Source organism: Gambusia affinis, linkage group LG10 (assembly GCF_019740435.1).
Source record: "Gambusia affinis linkage group LG10, SWU_Gaff_1.0, whole genome shotgun sequence".
Lineage (NCBI taxonomy): Eukaryota > Metazoa > Chordata > Actinopteri > Cyprinodontiformes > Poeciliidae > Gambusia > Gambusia affinis.
Window position 1 is genome coordinate 11478014 of NC_057877.1, and position 16137 is coordinate 11494150.

Consider the following 16137-nt stretch of genomic DNA (forward strand, 5'->3'; position numbering starts at 1 on the left):
GCTCAGACAGAAGCCGGCACATTTATCCGTTCTCTCAGTTACCAGCTGAGCCCGGTTTTATGGATCCTCTTTCAGGGTTACTACAAGCGTACCCCGGACTACCAGCCAATCAGGGAGTGGAAGAGGCTCGGCTGTTTCCCTGTTCCCATGGTGCACAGCACCTTCCTTTTGGACCTTCGGCGCGAATCCAGCCGAGACCTGGCATTCTACCCACCTCATCCGGACTACAGCTGGGCCTTTGATGATATCATGGTGTTTGCCTTCTCGGCACGTCAATCAGGTCGGTTTGAAACTCTCACCAAACCATGAGATTTTATGCAAGGAAGAAAATTCCTCTTGAAATGCAGACAATCAGTGACGTTCTTAGCAGTTAATTGAAACCCAAAAGGTTGTTTTCTTGCTATGCCAGGGTGCACTAAAAAAAAAAAAAAAAATCCAAAGGAGCTTTATTAATTTTCTGCACGTGTGTGTGAACGATGTTTGATTGCCGAGATGAGTCGGCAATGTGCTGCTTTACTGAGCACGTGCGGCTTTGCTGGCTGCACAATTTGTGAGCTTGGGTTTCGACTGAACAATCACCAATGGGGAACAAGCGGGGCCATTAAGTTTCCCCGTATGTGCAGAAAAACCAAATAAACACATGAAAGCATTCATGTAAACATTAGCAGATGGAAACATGAACTTCTTCCAACTCATAAATGAAAATCAGCACCCACAAGGTAAAAGGAGGTCCAATTAGTCTGCGTTTCAGTCACTCGTTTTTACGCCTTGGAAGCTCATTATTGTCCTGCTACAAAGATTTACCATCCAGGTGGACCGCCTGTTGTCTTGACCCCTCTGATCTTACTTGCCCTGTGGCCACCTCGCACTTTTTCTGGCGGTTTTCCTCTCCGAACTGAGGTGAAAGTAAACCCTTCATGCTTTTGTTTTTATGGTCAAGAGACAATCTATTAACGTCATTTACGGTAAATGGATTTTGTATTCTTTCTTGAGATGCAGCAGGAGAGGGTGCAAAAGCATAAAAGAGCAAATCTTCTTGTATGTTTTGTTACATGTTTTGCACACATTTCTAATTAAATAATTTATGAGCTGATTCTGTTGATTCTACTCATTATTCAGAGTGATAAAAATAAACACAATTCACTCGGCTTAAGAAAACTAAAGTGTTTTTGGGAATATTTTAAAAATCATATGAAGGTGTTATGTACTACTTACTGAATATTACACCTTTTGAATGCAGTTTTGTAATGTCTTAAAGTTTTTCAGAGACTAGCACAAAAAAGCAGTTTGCACACTGCAGGACTCCATTCATAAGTCATTATGGCACCATTTGGTGTGGCTGGGACTTTTTTAAACATTTATCTGTTCAGTAGAAAGTAATTGCTTAAATTACATCCTTGTTTGTGTCGCTGTTTAGCACCATCTCCCTTGAAATAAACAACTTCATTACAGACAAACTTGATTTGCTTTTACTGGACAGTCAAAAACTTGGCTTAGAAGATTACATGCAAACATCTCAAAATCTTACAACAAATACGTTTCAAAACTTGAAGAAATTTATTACAACTCACAATGTGAATGACAGTATGAACCAGTGGAGTCCAAAGTTATTGCCACTGGGGCAAAATTGTTAAATTGAAAGTTCTCTTGGGCTGCAAAATGTCTTCTTTTTAACTTTTTTTTTTATTACCTTCACAGAAATGTACTAAGCAAGTAATATGTTAATGAAACAAAAGAAGTTGTTTGGTTTTTGTAGAAAAGTAAACATTATAGATCAGATTAAAATAACCTTCTTGCATGTTTGCCTATCTCTTTACATTTTACTGTTGTGAACCCAATTTCCGTGACTGTTGGAAACGTTTGTCTTACAGCAACCCGTTTATTTGTGCGTGTTTCAGGGGTGCAGATGTACGTGTGCAATAGGGAACACTACGGCTTCCTGCCCGTCCCGCTCAAAGCTCAACAAAATGTGGAGGACGAAACTGAGAGTTTCATACACACCATCTCAGAAGCTCTGAGTGAGTTTCCACACTTAAAAACTCTTCACATGTTTACATTTTATTACTCATTGGCCTCTTCACCTCTCAGGGTTGTTTCTCCGTCCTCTTGACCTCAACGACCTCTGGTGCTTGCACCGTGTCGGTTCATGTCGACCCCTCTCCACCCTTTTGTCGCCTGCTTATCCCCACCCAGTTCAGAAATTCTGTGATTTTCTAACATAGACCTTCTCGGTTTTTCCTCCCAGTTGAACACGACATGGAGCCGTCTCAGTACATCTACACTCCGCCGTTACCGCCAGACCCAATGGGCTTCAATGATGTAAGCATGTCTGTATTTAAAGCAGATATTTAATCGCCAGTCCTTACTTTCTATTTGTCAAATCTTAATTTTTTACTGTGGAATGAGTTTTTTTTTTGGGTGGATGTAAAACCATTTTCCTGTTTCATTCTTTCTATCTTTTTTTTTTTTTTTTTTGCAATGTTTAGATTTTCCTGATTAACTTGAAACGCCGACTGGACAGAAGAACCAGGATGTTGAAAACAATGGGCGCCATGGGCCTTCGCCCCACTCTGATTGATGCAGTGGACGGGAAGTAGGTCACAAACCTAATCTGAATCAGAAAATTAAAGGACCTTCTAATACTGACTGAAATATCTGTAAAAACTGAAGTCTCACCTGCTGCTTTCGTCTTTCATCTTGAGCTCGCTATATTTGCTGTCATTAAATCCATCCTTCCTCTCCAACTTTGCATTCATTGCTTCCTGCTTAAGTTTTTCCCCTTTTCTCTGCAGACTTTAATCCATTCTTAGAAATCTCCTAATCCTCCTTCCTCCCGTTTTTTTCCTCTAACAATCTGGGTTGCAAACTGTTTGCAGTGTTTTAATGAAGATCAATTAAGTCATTTTTAATAATGTTGGATTTTTTTTTATTCTTCTTATCATCCATGTTATGTTTTCTTGCCTTTCTCTCAGAGCTCTAAATACATCCCAGCTGCAGGCACTGGGAATTGAGATGTTGCCAGGCTACAAGGATCCATATTCTGGTCGTGTCCTCACCAGAGGGGAGATTGGCTGCTTCCTGAGTCACCACTCTATATGGAAACAGGTGGGGGCAGGGAGATGAGGCTTTTATCTAAAGGAAAGGTTCAGAGTGAACCAGGTCTGGATTTCTTTAAACACCTTGCTTGGACCAACATCTGAGCCCTTTAGACGTTACATGTGGTGTGCAACTGTGCTGAAATTCTTATAAATTATTACTTAATTATTAGCAGTGTTTTATAAATTCAAACTCTTCACGTAAGCTGTAAAGAGTGGTGGTGACATGTTGATGGTTTGTGCTAAAGAAAGATCATTTCTTTCAATCTGTAAGGCACAAAGATGTCTGCAGATGCAGGTTAGCGTCAGACTGAAAGACAAAGTTTTTTTTGCATCAATTGATAAGCACACTACTGTAGTTATGATTACGTCTGCTTAAAATGCAATACACATCAACTTATACGGGAAGAAGACGTGCAAAAATGTAATTATTACATAACATTTTTGTGCTGATGAATGTTAAAATCATTCCTAAAAGTGTCCAGCATGATGGTGGACTGGTGACAATTTAGCAAAAAACCAAAAAAAAAAAATTTCCATTTCTTCTAACATATTCTATCTATTTACAATTTTATCCTAAGAAAGAATTGTGCAAAATTAAGTGCTAACAGAATTTTAAGAAGGTTTTTTTTTTTTTTTTTTACACACATTTTCTGTTTAAAACATAGTACAAAATGTCAGACAGTGCTGCGGGATGGTAATTTGGGAAAACTGACATTGCCGCTTTATAAGCACCAAGTAAAAGAAGAAAAAAATATTTTTCATTACCTTGTTTTTGTTCTCTGATCATTAGGTGGTTGATCGTGGTCTGCAGAAGGTTCTGGTTCTGGAGGACGATGTGAGGTTTGAACCCAGGTTTAAACGACGGCTTCAGGCCATCATGGAGGACGTAGACAGAGCCCAGCTGGACTGGGACCTCATGTAAGAACTTCTCTGGCTGCACAAATTAGCACCTCTGCGTGGATTAGTCTTTCTAAAAGCTAAACATACTCTGGCTTCCTTTTTCTACCTTCAGCTACGTGGGAAGAAAGCGAATGCAGGTGCAGCAGCCGGAGCATTCAGTGGAAGGTGTGAACAACCTGGTGGAAGCCGACTATTCCTACTGGACCCTGGCCTACGCTCTTTCACAGCAAGGGGCCCGAAAGTTGTTGGGGGTACAACCTTTCACCAAGATGCTCCCTGTCGACGAATTTCTTCCCATCATGTTCAACAAACACCCCAAGTCAGTGTTTACCTTGGTCTTCTCTGGTCTAAGATTAAAGCATAAACAGCACCTTGCAAAAGCATATTGTGTTTTCCGATACAATATGTATGCTTTTATTATGCTTTTATTAGGTGCATACTAAAAACCGCACCTACAATTTCTAAAAAAAATAAAAAAACACAATTTTTGTGAAAAGCCACACCTGGCTATAAGCCGCTGGTATCACCGCCGTACTTGGTTTTCCATAAAGACTCAGCGTCCTTAATCCGTCTCCAACTCCAAACCATAGTTTCGTTCATGCCGATTCAGCCCTCAACTTAAAAGCTGCATCTTTTTCTTTGTGTCGTTTCCTTGATGAGGGGGGCACGAGTGTGAAGAAACTTCTCCGTCGTGCCAGCTGTAAATGAAAATCAGCACTTTTTTCTTTGATTTCCAATTTGGACTTCCACTGATTCACCTCCTGCCAAAGAGCCCCCTGGTGGTTGAAGAAAAATCCACAGAAAAGCGGCACCGGGCTACAAGCCACGTGGTTCAAAACGTGGGAAAAAGTAGTGGCTTATAGTCAGAAAAATATGGTATATACATTTTGTCCTTTTTGTCCTTCAATAACCACAAACTTCAGCGTATTTATATGTATTTGAGATTTTTAAGTGAGAGAGTGATACAAGGTAGTACATAACAGTGAAGTGGAAAGAAAACAATCCATAGTTTTTAAAAGTTTTCAAATAAACATCTGAAAAATCTAAGTCAGTACTTGGTCAAGTCAATCACTTACATGCAAAAAGCTGTGTGGTGGATCATTAATCCTACATGTCAACATGAATGCATTATCACAATAATGAAAGATGACTCACTGTACACTTTACTTATTTTCTTAAGTAAAGTGGATGACGCTTAATATATCTGAATGAAAACCTGGCAGATGCTGCTGGAGTTGGAACCTTTAAGCAAAAAGATAAACCTAAACATACAACCAGAATTACAATGATTAGACCATTATAAGTTTGGTTAGAATGGCTTAATCAAAGTCCAGAAAACATTCACAGACACTTTCCGTACAGTCTGACACAAACTTGGAAAAAGAATGTAAGCTTATCAAGGTACAAAGCTGGTATCCCAAAATGTTTGAAGGCTTAATTGCAGTGAAAATTGGTTCTACAAATTATTTTATTTCTAAACATTTAAAAACCATTCATCATCTTCCTTCCACTTCAGTTGTGCACCACTTTGTAGCAGCATATTGTGTGAATTTCCAATAAAATATATGGAAATGTCGCCAAACGTAAAATGCTCACAGGGTGAGAAGGTTTTGCACTCATGTGACGGTAACTGAATGTAAAGAACGATAAAAACAAATGAGAATTTTCATCTAGAGTTGTAACAGGAAAAAAAACACAATGCTGAAGTTCGCAGTTCCTGAATGCTCTGTACATTTCAGACAGCGAACAGAAAATAATAATAATAATAAAATAATAATAAAAAACTTTAAACTCCAGGAACATGCATCAATCACGGTGCCTCTAAAAGAAGCAAAAGCAAAAACGGACCCTTTATTGCTACAAAAAGAAAGTATTGCAGAACTACTAATTGAACATCATTACAGTAATTATCTATACATAGAAAAAACACACACGCACACACAATCGAGTCCGTGGCCTCTGTGCGACTGTGTTACACTGTGGACGACGTGTAGGCTTTTAGTTTGTGGTAAACCACAGCCTCCTTCATGTTCGGCTCCTGGTAGTGGCTCTTTGTACATCTGTGCTTCTCCAGTTTTCCCTTTCTGTCCAGCACAGCTTTCCTGCTCTCCTCTCCTCACACACACAGGGCACAGATTGTTCTGAGGGCTCGCCGTGCCTTACGGTGCCTCAAGCAGGACAAACAATGCCAACATTTTCTTCTCTCTTCGAATTAGGGTTTTCCATCGGTGCCCTGCGTTCCTCTTCCGTTACCACTTTTCTCCTCTGTCACCTCCATCTCTCTCTTCTGTCTTTCTGCACACTTCCTCCATGTTGCTCTAGATCTTGAAAGTTGGGCTCTACGCCGTTCTGGTCGAAAGCACACCTTCGCCATCGCCGTGTCACCCACTTTTCCTCCCCCTCTCTTTGAGGAATGTCGAGCAGCGTGGCTCTTCCTGCCGGCTGGTGCAGAGGGACAAGATTCCCATTGATAGAGCTCAGAGCGTGGGGGCTGGTTTGAGATGAACACTGTGCATGTGTGCGTGTTTCAGTGTGTGTCTCTGTGTGGCTCTTTCTCAACACACTAATATGTGTGCTTATAAATGACTAAATAAAGAGTGTTTATTGATTTTCCAAAGGTATAGAAAATATGAAACTATAAGATCGAAAGAGTATGAGAAGAACGTGTCACAAATACGTTTCGGTTTATTCACTTATTATTTGTTATTATTTTCATGTAGATCACTTTTCATTCATAAATGCAAAGACTCAGAGGTGACAGGAATCAAAAGCCTTTTGGTGTAAAAAAGGCTTGATTGTGTGGAGGATGTGTGTGACTGTGAGTGTGTTATTAGAGCTGAGCTACTCAGAGATCTTACAAAAGGTTAGGGTGACGTGTCACTTCTTTCGCTCTCCTTTCGCTTCAGACAAACCTTTGTCAATATTGTTAAATTAGAATCAATCTATGGTCTACTTTAAATGTTTTCTACTGAGATAAGGTTTGTCTTTATACACTATTTTGGTTTTCTAAAAACATATTTAAAAACTTAAAATAGGTCTTTGTTGCTTGTGCATAATATACAAAACAATAAATGCAGTGACTCCTCGCCCCATTCCTCTGAAAAGAAAGAAGCATGAAGAAGGAACCCCGTCCTGTTAGTTTGTGATGGCGGAAGGGAAATTCTGGGTGAACTGAATGTTTGGGCCCTGATGAGTCGAGGGTTTTTCAAAACTGAGGAGGTGACCTTTTTGGGCTTGTGGCTGATTGTCCTGAAACAGCGATAATAACAGGACTACCGATTTGTTGAACTCTGTAATACTCTAAGAATACACTGAAGTTTGTGTTTGTAATGTAAGAAATTGACACTAAGTTTAACAGGGAATGAATACTATTGCAAATGGAGAACCCCAATAAAAATCTGAAAAAACTGAAGTATGGAAAATCCCTGCTCACTCTTAAAAGAGTTTTGGAGGAAAATAAATATTAAACACTGAGACACTGTGTATTTTTCTCTTTTAATCACAATAATAATAAATGAATATCTTCCTCCGTTGTTTCTGTTTCTCGTGTCCTCCTCAGTGTTCAGTACATGTCCCATTTCGAGCCACGGGACCTGAAGGCCTTCTCCGTGGAGCCGCTGCTGCTCTATCCCACCCACTACACCGGCGAGCCGGGCTACATCAGCGACACCGAGACTTCCACCATCTGGGACGACGAGGCGGTCGCCACAGACTGGGACCGGCAGCACGCCCGCAAGACGGCCCAGCAGGGCCGCATCCGACCCGTAGCGCAGAACAGCGTCACTGGAGACTCGCCGCCTCCTGCTGCCCGAGCCTCGCGCGACGAGCTCTGATGAATACTGTACAGGCGTTCGCGCCAAATTAAAAACAGGTGGATAGCAGCAGAAATCAGACGAGCCTCGTATCTGCCGCCCAGGGACAAGGCTCGCAGATTCTGGGACGAAGGCCTGCGCGACTTTTCCAAAAAGCTTTATTTATTCTCCATGTGTCTCCTCAGTGCGTGTGGATCCAGTTCTGGCCTGAAAGACTTTACACATGGAAGTCGGCTAACAGCATTTACATGATGTGAAAAGAGAGAAAAGGAATCTTTCATGAATTCATTTTTATGTTTCAAAAGGATTATTGTTTTTATTTAAGCAGAACAGACGTGCGTCTAAAAGACTGAGGCGGAATAAAAGAAACCTACAGCTGACCAAAAACATTTTTTTTTTTTTTTGTTTCACAAAGCTGTGCATCAACATCTCTACTGTACTTATACTTAGTTTTGCTCGCTGGTTCATATTTGTAATTCTTACAGAACTGAGCCTGTGTGGGAGGACGGAGGCTGACGTTTTGTACCCCAGAGAAATTTTTCAGATGATGTCATGCAAACAGAAAAAAAATAAATAAAATAAAAATATGCAGCGGTTTCTTGCCAAGCATCAGGGCAGCAACAGATGCTTTTCATGGTCTAAAGTTTTTGTTGCAGGAGGAAAAGGATCTTTCATAGCAGGCTGGTCCTGCTTGTTAATATTTCAGGGCATCGTTTTGTTGCCATAGAAACAAAGTTTTGATCAATTCTGTTGATCTTAAAACATGCAAGTTTCTTTTTCTCTATAAAAAGATTTTGGATTCTTCTCTTGAACACGGTCTCTTTGCTGGGTTGCGCTGCAGAGTTGGAGCAATAAAACAGCATCTTCACTTCTCCTTTATCTGCCTCCGCAGACAGAACGGGCAGATGTTATCTGTCTTTTTACACTCTTTCGGGTTATTGTTGTTGTACAGACATGGCGGAGTGATTGGAGACAGTAAAAAAGAAAAGAAAAAAAAAATTGCCGTCAGCCAGATTAAAACTCTTGAGACAAATCACTTTTTCTCCTCTGCTGGGCTTAAATAGTCATTAACTTTGTGTATATTATTGTTTAAAGAGTTTAGAACAAGCATAACTTTCGTCTAAATGTTCCCATGACCTCCTGGGAATCTCCTATAATGAATATAATGGGATTACACAGATGGTGGTAAGACACAATAAAAGCCTAGGCCTCCCTGTTAATTTAAGGTTTTGAGCATGGATCATGTAAGGAACAATCCGTCTCTGTGGTGTGCTGCCTCCTGCTGTTAGACCAGTTCTGTGAAATATGTCTCACAGCTGTATGCCTCCTGTCCGCAGTGGGATTCGACTGTAGATGGTGCAAGATTCACGACTTTCATTTTTTAATTGTTCGCAAATAAAACTCTGAGAAGCATTCGTGTTACTCCGATACCCAAAAAATGGATATGGTTTAACCGGTTGCTTTCAGAAGTCACTTAATTAGTAAATATGCAGAATTGGAAACATCTCAATGTGAATACAACTGTTCCGCAGAACCATTTGAGGTTTTGTAGAGAGCATTGTTGAACAAGAGAGAGAGATTTGGAAAAACGTTCTGCAGAAGTTTTAGTGAGCCAGTTTGCCACCAGCTGTGTGTGACAGCCGGATCTAATTAAACTTAAAACACAATCTGTGTCAAAAACTAACACTGCTCACTGTAGAGCATAGTTGTGGCACTGTCATGCTATGGGGATGTCTTTCTTTTAAAAGTCCAGAAAGAAAATTCAAAATTTGACAAAAATTCACCTTCCAGCCAGATAGTGAACCTATTGACATAATAAACATGCTCAAATTGCTTTGGTCAAAGTGATGTAGGTTAAAATGTCAATTTTAGGTTTCTTTCAGTTTGTAAGCTTTGAAAAAAAATACTTTGACATTTGTAGCTGAATTATTTTAAAATGCAAAAAAGGTTCAGGGGTGTGAATACTTTTGTAATGGTCTGTATACTTGGTGCAGAACAAGGGAGAAAAGTGAATGCCTAATTAGATTTATTGAATGCTTTCAGCTGGGTTGGAACAAGAGGTAAAAAACAAAACAAAACAAAAACACATTTGGTTACGTTTAGATAAATAATCTGTGTTGAAAATACTGAGTCAAAATATATTAATTATCCTTCTATTTGTGCTGCTTTGTTGTCATAAAGTAAAGTTTTGTTGCTGTTAAGAACTATTTGTAGGTTTCTTCTTTACAACGCTGGATTGAAGTAAACTTTTTTGTCCTATGCTGCCATCTGCTGGCCAAAGATAAATATTTCTCTGCAACTTCAGTTAAACGTCAAATTAAACCGTACAAGGGATACTTAACTTATAGATTTTTAAAGTGGGTTTCATTCAGTGTGTTATACATCTTACTAGATGTTATTTAGCATTGACTAACAAAATTTACAAGGTAAACATCAGTTCTACTTTATATGCAGTTATTTTTAATTTACTTCCATCTACAACCATATACAATGTGATTCTTCCAATTTAATGCTTCTGTGACCTGATTTCAGATAAGCATCAATAACTCTAAGACTGTATGGTTTTAAGTAGAAAAAATTGAGTTTACAGAATATATAGGAGTAATAAGTCTGTATGTATTCAGAATACCTACCGTAAGTTTTATATCTGTATCTAATGTCTTCTTGATGATCAACTTATATTTTGTACTTCACCTGTAGAAACTCTCCCTCCTCAGCTCAAATGTATAGTTTCACAAAAAAGTCATTTGAGCAATAGATTGGGATTTAATGTAACAGCTGATAATCCAAACACCAACCCTTACTTTTAATCATAATCATACATCTCTACCAGTTCTTGTTTCAAAGCTGGTTAATGACATCTGGTGTTTTCCATGGGAAGATGAAACTGGCATTACATTTTTAATTGGTTAAAGTTTTTATGTTCCAGCAGGCAGCAGTAAAGTTTATATTCCTTCGAGAGATCATAAAATAATTCTGCTGGAGGTTTGCCAAGGTTCAGTGTAGTTAAAGATTAATTATTACTATTGTGCATCTTAATCCATCAGTGATGTGACAGCTTTGGCAGCAGACGAGTGTCACAAACCTGAACTCCTGTGATGCAGTCAGAAACCAGCTTTGGACTACATTTCTCCATAATCAGTGATAAACACATTGGGAGCAAAATTATGTTAGCAGACATTTTATCTTCTGTCTTCAGAATTAAATCGTGGAATAATGCAATTATGGACTTAAGAGTGTGCCTTTAATTGTGTTTTTTAAATACTGAATGGTTGTTTGAAGATCAATATGTTTTACTAGAATAAGAAGTTGTAGTGGAGCAATACTAACTAGTTTACTGCTTTAAATTTATTGACTGGTTCCACTAACATCTAAACAAAACTACGTTTGTTTCACTGTGCTTTATTGATTTAATTTATTTTTTTAATTTGGTGAATTTGTTTTTTTTTGTTTTGTTTTGTTTTATTTATTTTGGTTAGTGTAGATGTCTTACCATAAGTATGCATGTAAACTGTACGTTAGAGTGTATGTTAACTTGATATTTATCAAAGGCTAGTCCCAGTTTTATCACAGGTAGATGTCTTGACCTCTGGACATTCAGGAAGCTTAAAGATTGACATTTAGTCAGTAATAAAGTGGTTTTAAAAAAAAATTTAACCAACTTTACCATTGCTCTTGAAGCTGCTGAACTTAATAATGACTTCAAATTGCACATTTAATTTCAGTGTTCAAAGAAACTGAGGTTTTCCCACTTTAGGTGCTAAGTAAATGTGTCAAAGTAGGTGAAGTTGCTATTTTTGTTCCTGGACAGACGCTTCATAAATGTTACATTCTTTGGCTGTTAGGATTTTGGTTTTCATTTCTGTTTGTGCTTTGACTATTTCTTTGTCCATTTATTTACATTGCCAATGTCCCTCATTGTCTCTGATTAGCTCATCTGGGTCCTTCCTCCTGTAATTTTCCATCCTTTATGTGCCTTTCTCCAGCAGTGATCGGAGAGATTCAGTGTACACCCTGTACAAGTCACAAGTCCATCCCAGGGCAACACAGAGACACAGAGAACAGTCGTGCACACTCACTAAGGGAAATTTAGAGAGACCAGTTTTCCAAACAGTCATGCTTTTGGACTGTAGGTGTACCTAGGCAGAGCCAAAAGATGCACAGAGAAAGGCCAGAATTCACACCCAGAACCTTCTTGCTGCAGGGCAACAACACTACAAACGACATCGTCGACCAGACAAAAAAGAAAGCTGTGAATTAATAACTAACAGTTCCCAAAAACCCTGATCAGCTCAAAAAGCAAAGTGAGAAAATTCTTCTATCATATTTATGCTACAAGAATTGTCAGGCATACCAGCAATTGTTAAAAACAGGAAATGTTTTTACCCACTGAATAGATTAAGACTCAGGTTTCTCTACGTTTCTCAATGTCCCTGCAAAAAGAGATTACAATTTCTTTCAAGGCTTCTTAGATATCTTTTCAAGAATGCCCTCAAACACAGCCTGGAATGACCTGACCATGCAGATATGCACAAGTTTAAAAAGATTTAGGGAACCAAAGGAGAAGGAAATTATGGAAGAAACATGTTTCCCCAGCCTCCACCTTTCCCCTTGTTTTCACTTCTCTCTCAATCAGCAGTCAAGAGAAAGTGTTTGTTCTCTCTATCTGTGTCCTCTTCCTTCTGCTGATAATGAGTAACTCGTCAGTGTCAACAGGATCCTCTCAGACATTTATTGAGCAAATGAGTGTGTGCGCTTTAGCACAGAAAGGCAGGGAAAGTCTACAGTGCTGCAACAATAGTTAGATCTCAACAGTTTAAAGTGAATATCGAAAATTTTCTAAATGCTGGTAGGTTAGAGAAATAAACATGTCACTCTGGTGTTGGCCACCAGAGAGCAGTAATGAGTTACAGTTTAGGAAGCACATTTCATTACGTAAAATGTTTTCTGTTTATAACTCTAGACATGACACAGTTATGGATTGCTATCTTGTCTCACCTGCTGTCATGTGCTTTCGGTGGTGTAAAGTGATTAAATACATACTTCTCCCATTTTACAGAACTTTAAGATACTGAGCTTGCAATTTTGATTTTCAAAATGCTGCTTCCTTGAACTGCCTTTTGAAATGGGAAGAAATCTTAGATTCCTTTAATAGTTTCATCAGTTTTTTTTTTGTTGTTGTTGTTGGCTTTTTTTGTATTTTCAATCAACTTCTGTTACATTGCCATAAAAGAAATGACAACACAACAAGTAGTTGACAATAGTTAAGTGGAAGGAAGGTTTCAAACATTTTTTACAAGCAAAAAATAAAAAAAAGTGTGCTGTGTGCATGTATTTATCTTTCCTTCAGTCTTCAGATCCGTTCAGCTGGATTAAGCCTGGATTTGCCCAAAGAGATCAATATCGATCTTTTCTAACCTAAATACCTGCTTTGACACCTGTCATGTAGTGAACTGCAAATCCAACACAGAAATTAAATTTCATTTACATCTTTCCTTTTACCCTTCGGTAAAAGCTAAATTTGTGAATTATAAAACTAACAAATCTCAACAACTTCCTTCACTTAAACTGTGGATCCCTGCACCTTCTCTAAAGCAACCACCAACTTTTTCCATCTTTAGAGCTCTGTTTAACCCACTTTCAGTGTAGTTTAAAATTCTGATCCACCTTTACATTTTTCCACAACTTTATCTCTGAGCTGTTTGGTGTGTCGGTCTTTATGAAACTGTTTAGCCTCTAATATTCTCCAATTTACCTCTCAGACCTTAAAAAAACAAAACAATAGAGATTAAATTACACTGTAACAAATTGCTGTATAAAAACGGCCAAAACTGAACAGTATCATACTGTTTCTATTGAAAACGGTACTGCACCGTGAAAAACAATGCATTCTGGGCAATTATTACTGTTTTTAATAAAATACTGTAATATACTGTGAGTAGCATTGCATTTTGGGAATGATGTTAGATTCAACGGCAAGGAGGCTCTCTTTAAACAGAACGCTACTGTATTTCACAAGAAGACACGTTGTTGTGACATGTGGAAGCAACCTCTAGAATTTTCTTTACAAGGACTATCCATTTGAATCCTGCATTTTATGAGCCAATCCGGTAAGTTGGAGCATAATTTATTTGTTAGATGATGTTGTCATACAGTTGTCATTTTTAAGCAGACTGTACTGCTTAAAGTTACTAAGCTAACTTAGTTAACTTAGTAGCTAACTAAGTTAGCTTAGTTAATCTGTCATGCTGTAATAAGGAAGCTAGCATAACATTATTTGATATATCTTGTAGATAAGAAGGTAATTAATTAAAGTAACCCGTTTTCATTGTTACTTAGTTATTTGCCTGTAGAAACTTCTTCTTTTTTTTAGATTTAGCTCATACGTTCTTAGGTTGTCAGTAGAAATGTTAAGAAAGATGACCTAACTGGAGAATGAATAAAGATGGCCATAACTTTGCAAAGAAAAACAAAACTCATTGTGGTTTAAGATTTTCACGACAATACGATACAATAACATGCAGATGACACAAGGTTTTGATTTATTTGTATTGCATGAAACACAATATCTTTAAATGAATGTTGTTTTAGAAATAATGGTAAAGGTAATTTGTAGAAGTCACAATACTTGGTATAATTTTTTTTATTTTATTTTTCAGGTGGAAAAGACCATGTGACTGCTGGGCACTGGATGATCAGTCTTGAGAGCCATATTGTATGTGAGGGCATTCAACCAACCTTTGTGACCGGGCTTGCTGCACTGTTTTCAATGTACTACACCTACAATATCAAGAAGAGGCTGCATGTACACTTGAATTCATCCAGAGGTAAGGTTTGTGTCCGTCTGTCCGTCCCCCCCTTTTCACACCTAACACACCTTAAACCCTGACTCCTTAAGCATCATATGCTAATCTGAAATTACTGCATTTTCAGGCACTTTCTTGATATCAACACTGAAAGAGGGACCAAGGCCAGCTGTGGCAAGATCGTCTCCAAGAGGACAGGAAATACTGTTCAAAAGAAGTTGGTCACTGTCAACCCCTGTGTCTCAACTCTGCTAAAAAAACCTCATGGACTTCGAGTGGAATTTCATATAGGTTAGTGAGAACTTTCTAACCAGGCTATAAATATGGTTGCCCCTCCACGCAAAAACAAACAAACAAACAAAAAACTATACAGGCATGAAGGCAACTTATCCCTGAACAGGAGTGTTCTTGAGAGATTTTTTTTGGTTTAAAGGTCAACATAATCTTAGACATCTCTTTTAATTTATAGCATAAATTTTGTTAAGGGTCCCACATTCTGTTCTTCAGATATAATTTGTAATTTTGACTGTACAGGCACAATGTTTAACTTATCTTGGCAGTGTGTTGTCAAATATTGTTTCATTGTCTTATCATTTGAAGTTGGAGCTCTGATTTTGCCCTAAAGGAAATTCAAGTCTAAATGTTTCATTTAAATTTTTATCAAACTAAAATTTGCAATTTTTTTCTATGCTTTAGATTGAAAGTTAAATGTTTCATTTGTTTTATGTTGCATCATATTGTTCCTCACTTCCACTAAAAGTAGTATTTTGTATTGAAAAAGTAGTGTGCTGAGTTGTACAATGCATTATTTCATAATTTCTTTCATACTTATTTTATTTCAGATTAATCAAAAGGCCACAATTCATGCTTTATTCAAAAACTCTTTAAATCAGTTATTAAGAAATTTATTTTACAAAATAGATGGGGATTTTCTTACTGTTTTTCCAGAATACGACTTACTTTGGACAGTTTACCCTCAACATACTTGTAGAAAAGGTTTAGGTTTAAGGCACACATACGTTGTCGTTTCAAAACCTTCTTCTTTATTATGTGGCCCACTAAAGACTGTGTATGAGTCAATGTTTGAGTTGGTGCTTTTTTTTCCCAAATAAATGTTGGTTGACATGATGGAACTTACATTTTCTAAGTGTTTTTTTTAATCTTTCTATTTTGTATTGGAAATTTACAGTAGTAAGCTGTATGTGAATTCAACAGTAAAGATACCATAGAAAAACTGTAAAATACTGGCAACACAGCTGCCAGTAATCTACTGTAAATCTGATAAAAACAGCAATGCGCTGTAATCAAAAGATTTCTTTTGTGACAGTAATATACTGTAAAGTTGATTACAGTAAGGGTACTGTATTTTTACAGTATAATGCTGGCAACCCTGCTGCCAGCATTATACTGTAAAAATACAGGGCAATTTGTTACAGTGTACATACAGTTTCTCTTTACTAACACTGAAAACCGCTTTTTACTCTGAATTTGGTTCAGTAGCAAAAAGTCTGAATACTTTTT

General features: G+C 37.9%; 1 protein-coding gene and 1 long non-coding RNA gene across 2 annotated transcripts in view; both read left to right on the forward strand.

Moving 5' to 3' along the window:
• colgalt2b (collagen beta(1-O)galactosyltransferase 2b) overlaps positions 1-13065 on the forward strand; it is a 34534-nt gene extending 21469 nt beyond the window's left edge. Inside the window, exons 6-13 of the mRNA XM_044128669.1 lie at positions 76-280; positions 1899-2018; positions 2246-2319; positions 2487-2593; positions 2973-3105; positions 3889-4016; positions 4111-4317; positions 7558-13065. Coding sequence (XP_043984604.1) covers positions 76-280; positions 1899-2018; positions 2246-2319; positions 2487-2593; positions 2973-3105; positions 3889-4016; positions 4111-4317; positions 7558-7831 — 1248 coding nt within the window. The 3' untranslated portion in view covers positions 7832-13065. The remainder of the gene's footprint in view (positions 1-75; positions 281-1898; positions 2019-2245; positions 2320-2486; positions 2594-2972; positions 3106-3888; positions 4017-4110; positions 4318-7557) is intronic.
• A 547-nt stretch (positions 13066-13612) lies between these two features.
• LOC122838211 lies at positions 13613-15738 on the forward strand. The gene is made up of 3 exons (XR_006371859.1): positions 13613-13920; positions 14470-14637; positions 14744-15738. It is a non-coding gene; the product is annotated as an uncharacterized LOC122838211 (long non-coding RNA).
• The last annotated feature ends 399 nt before the right edge of the window (positions 15739-16137 follow it).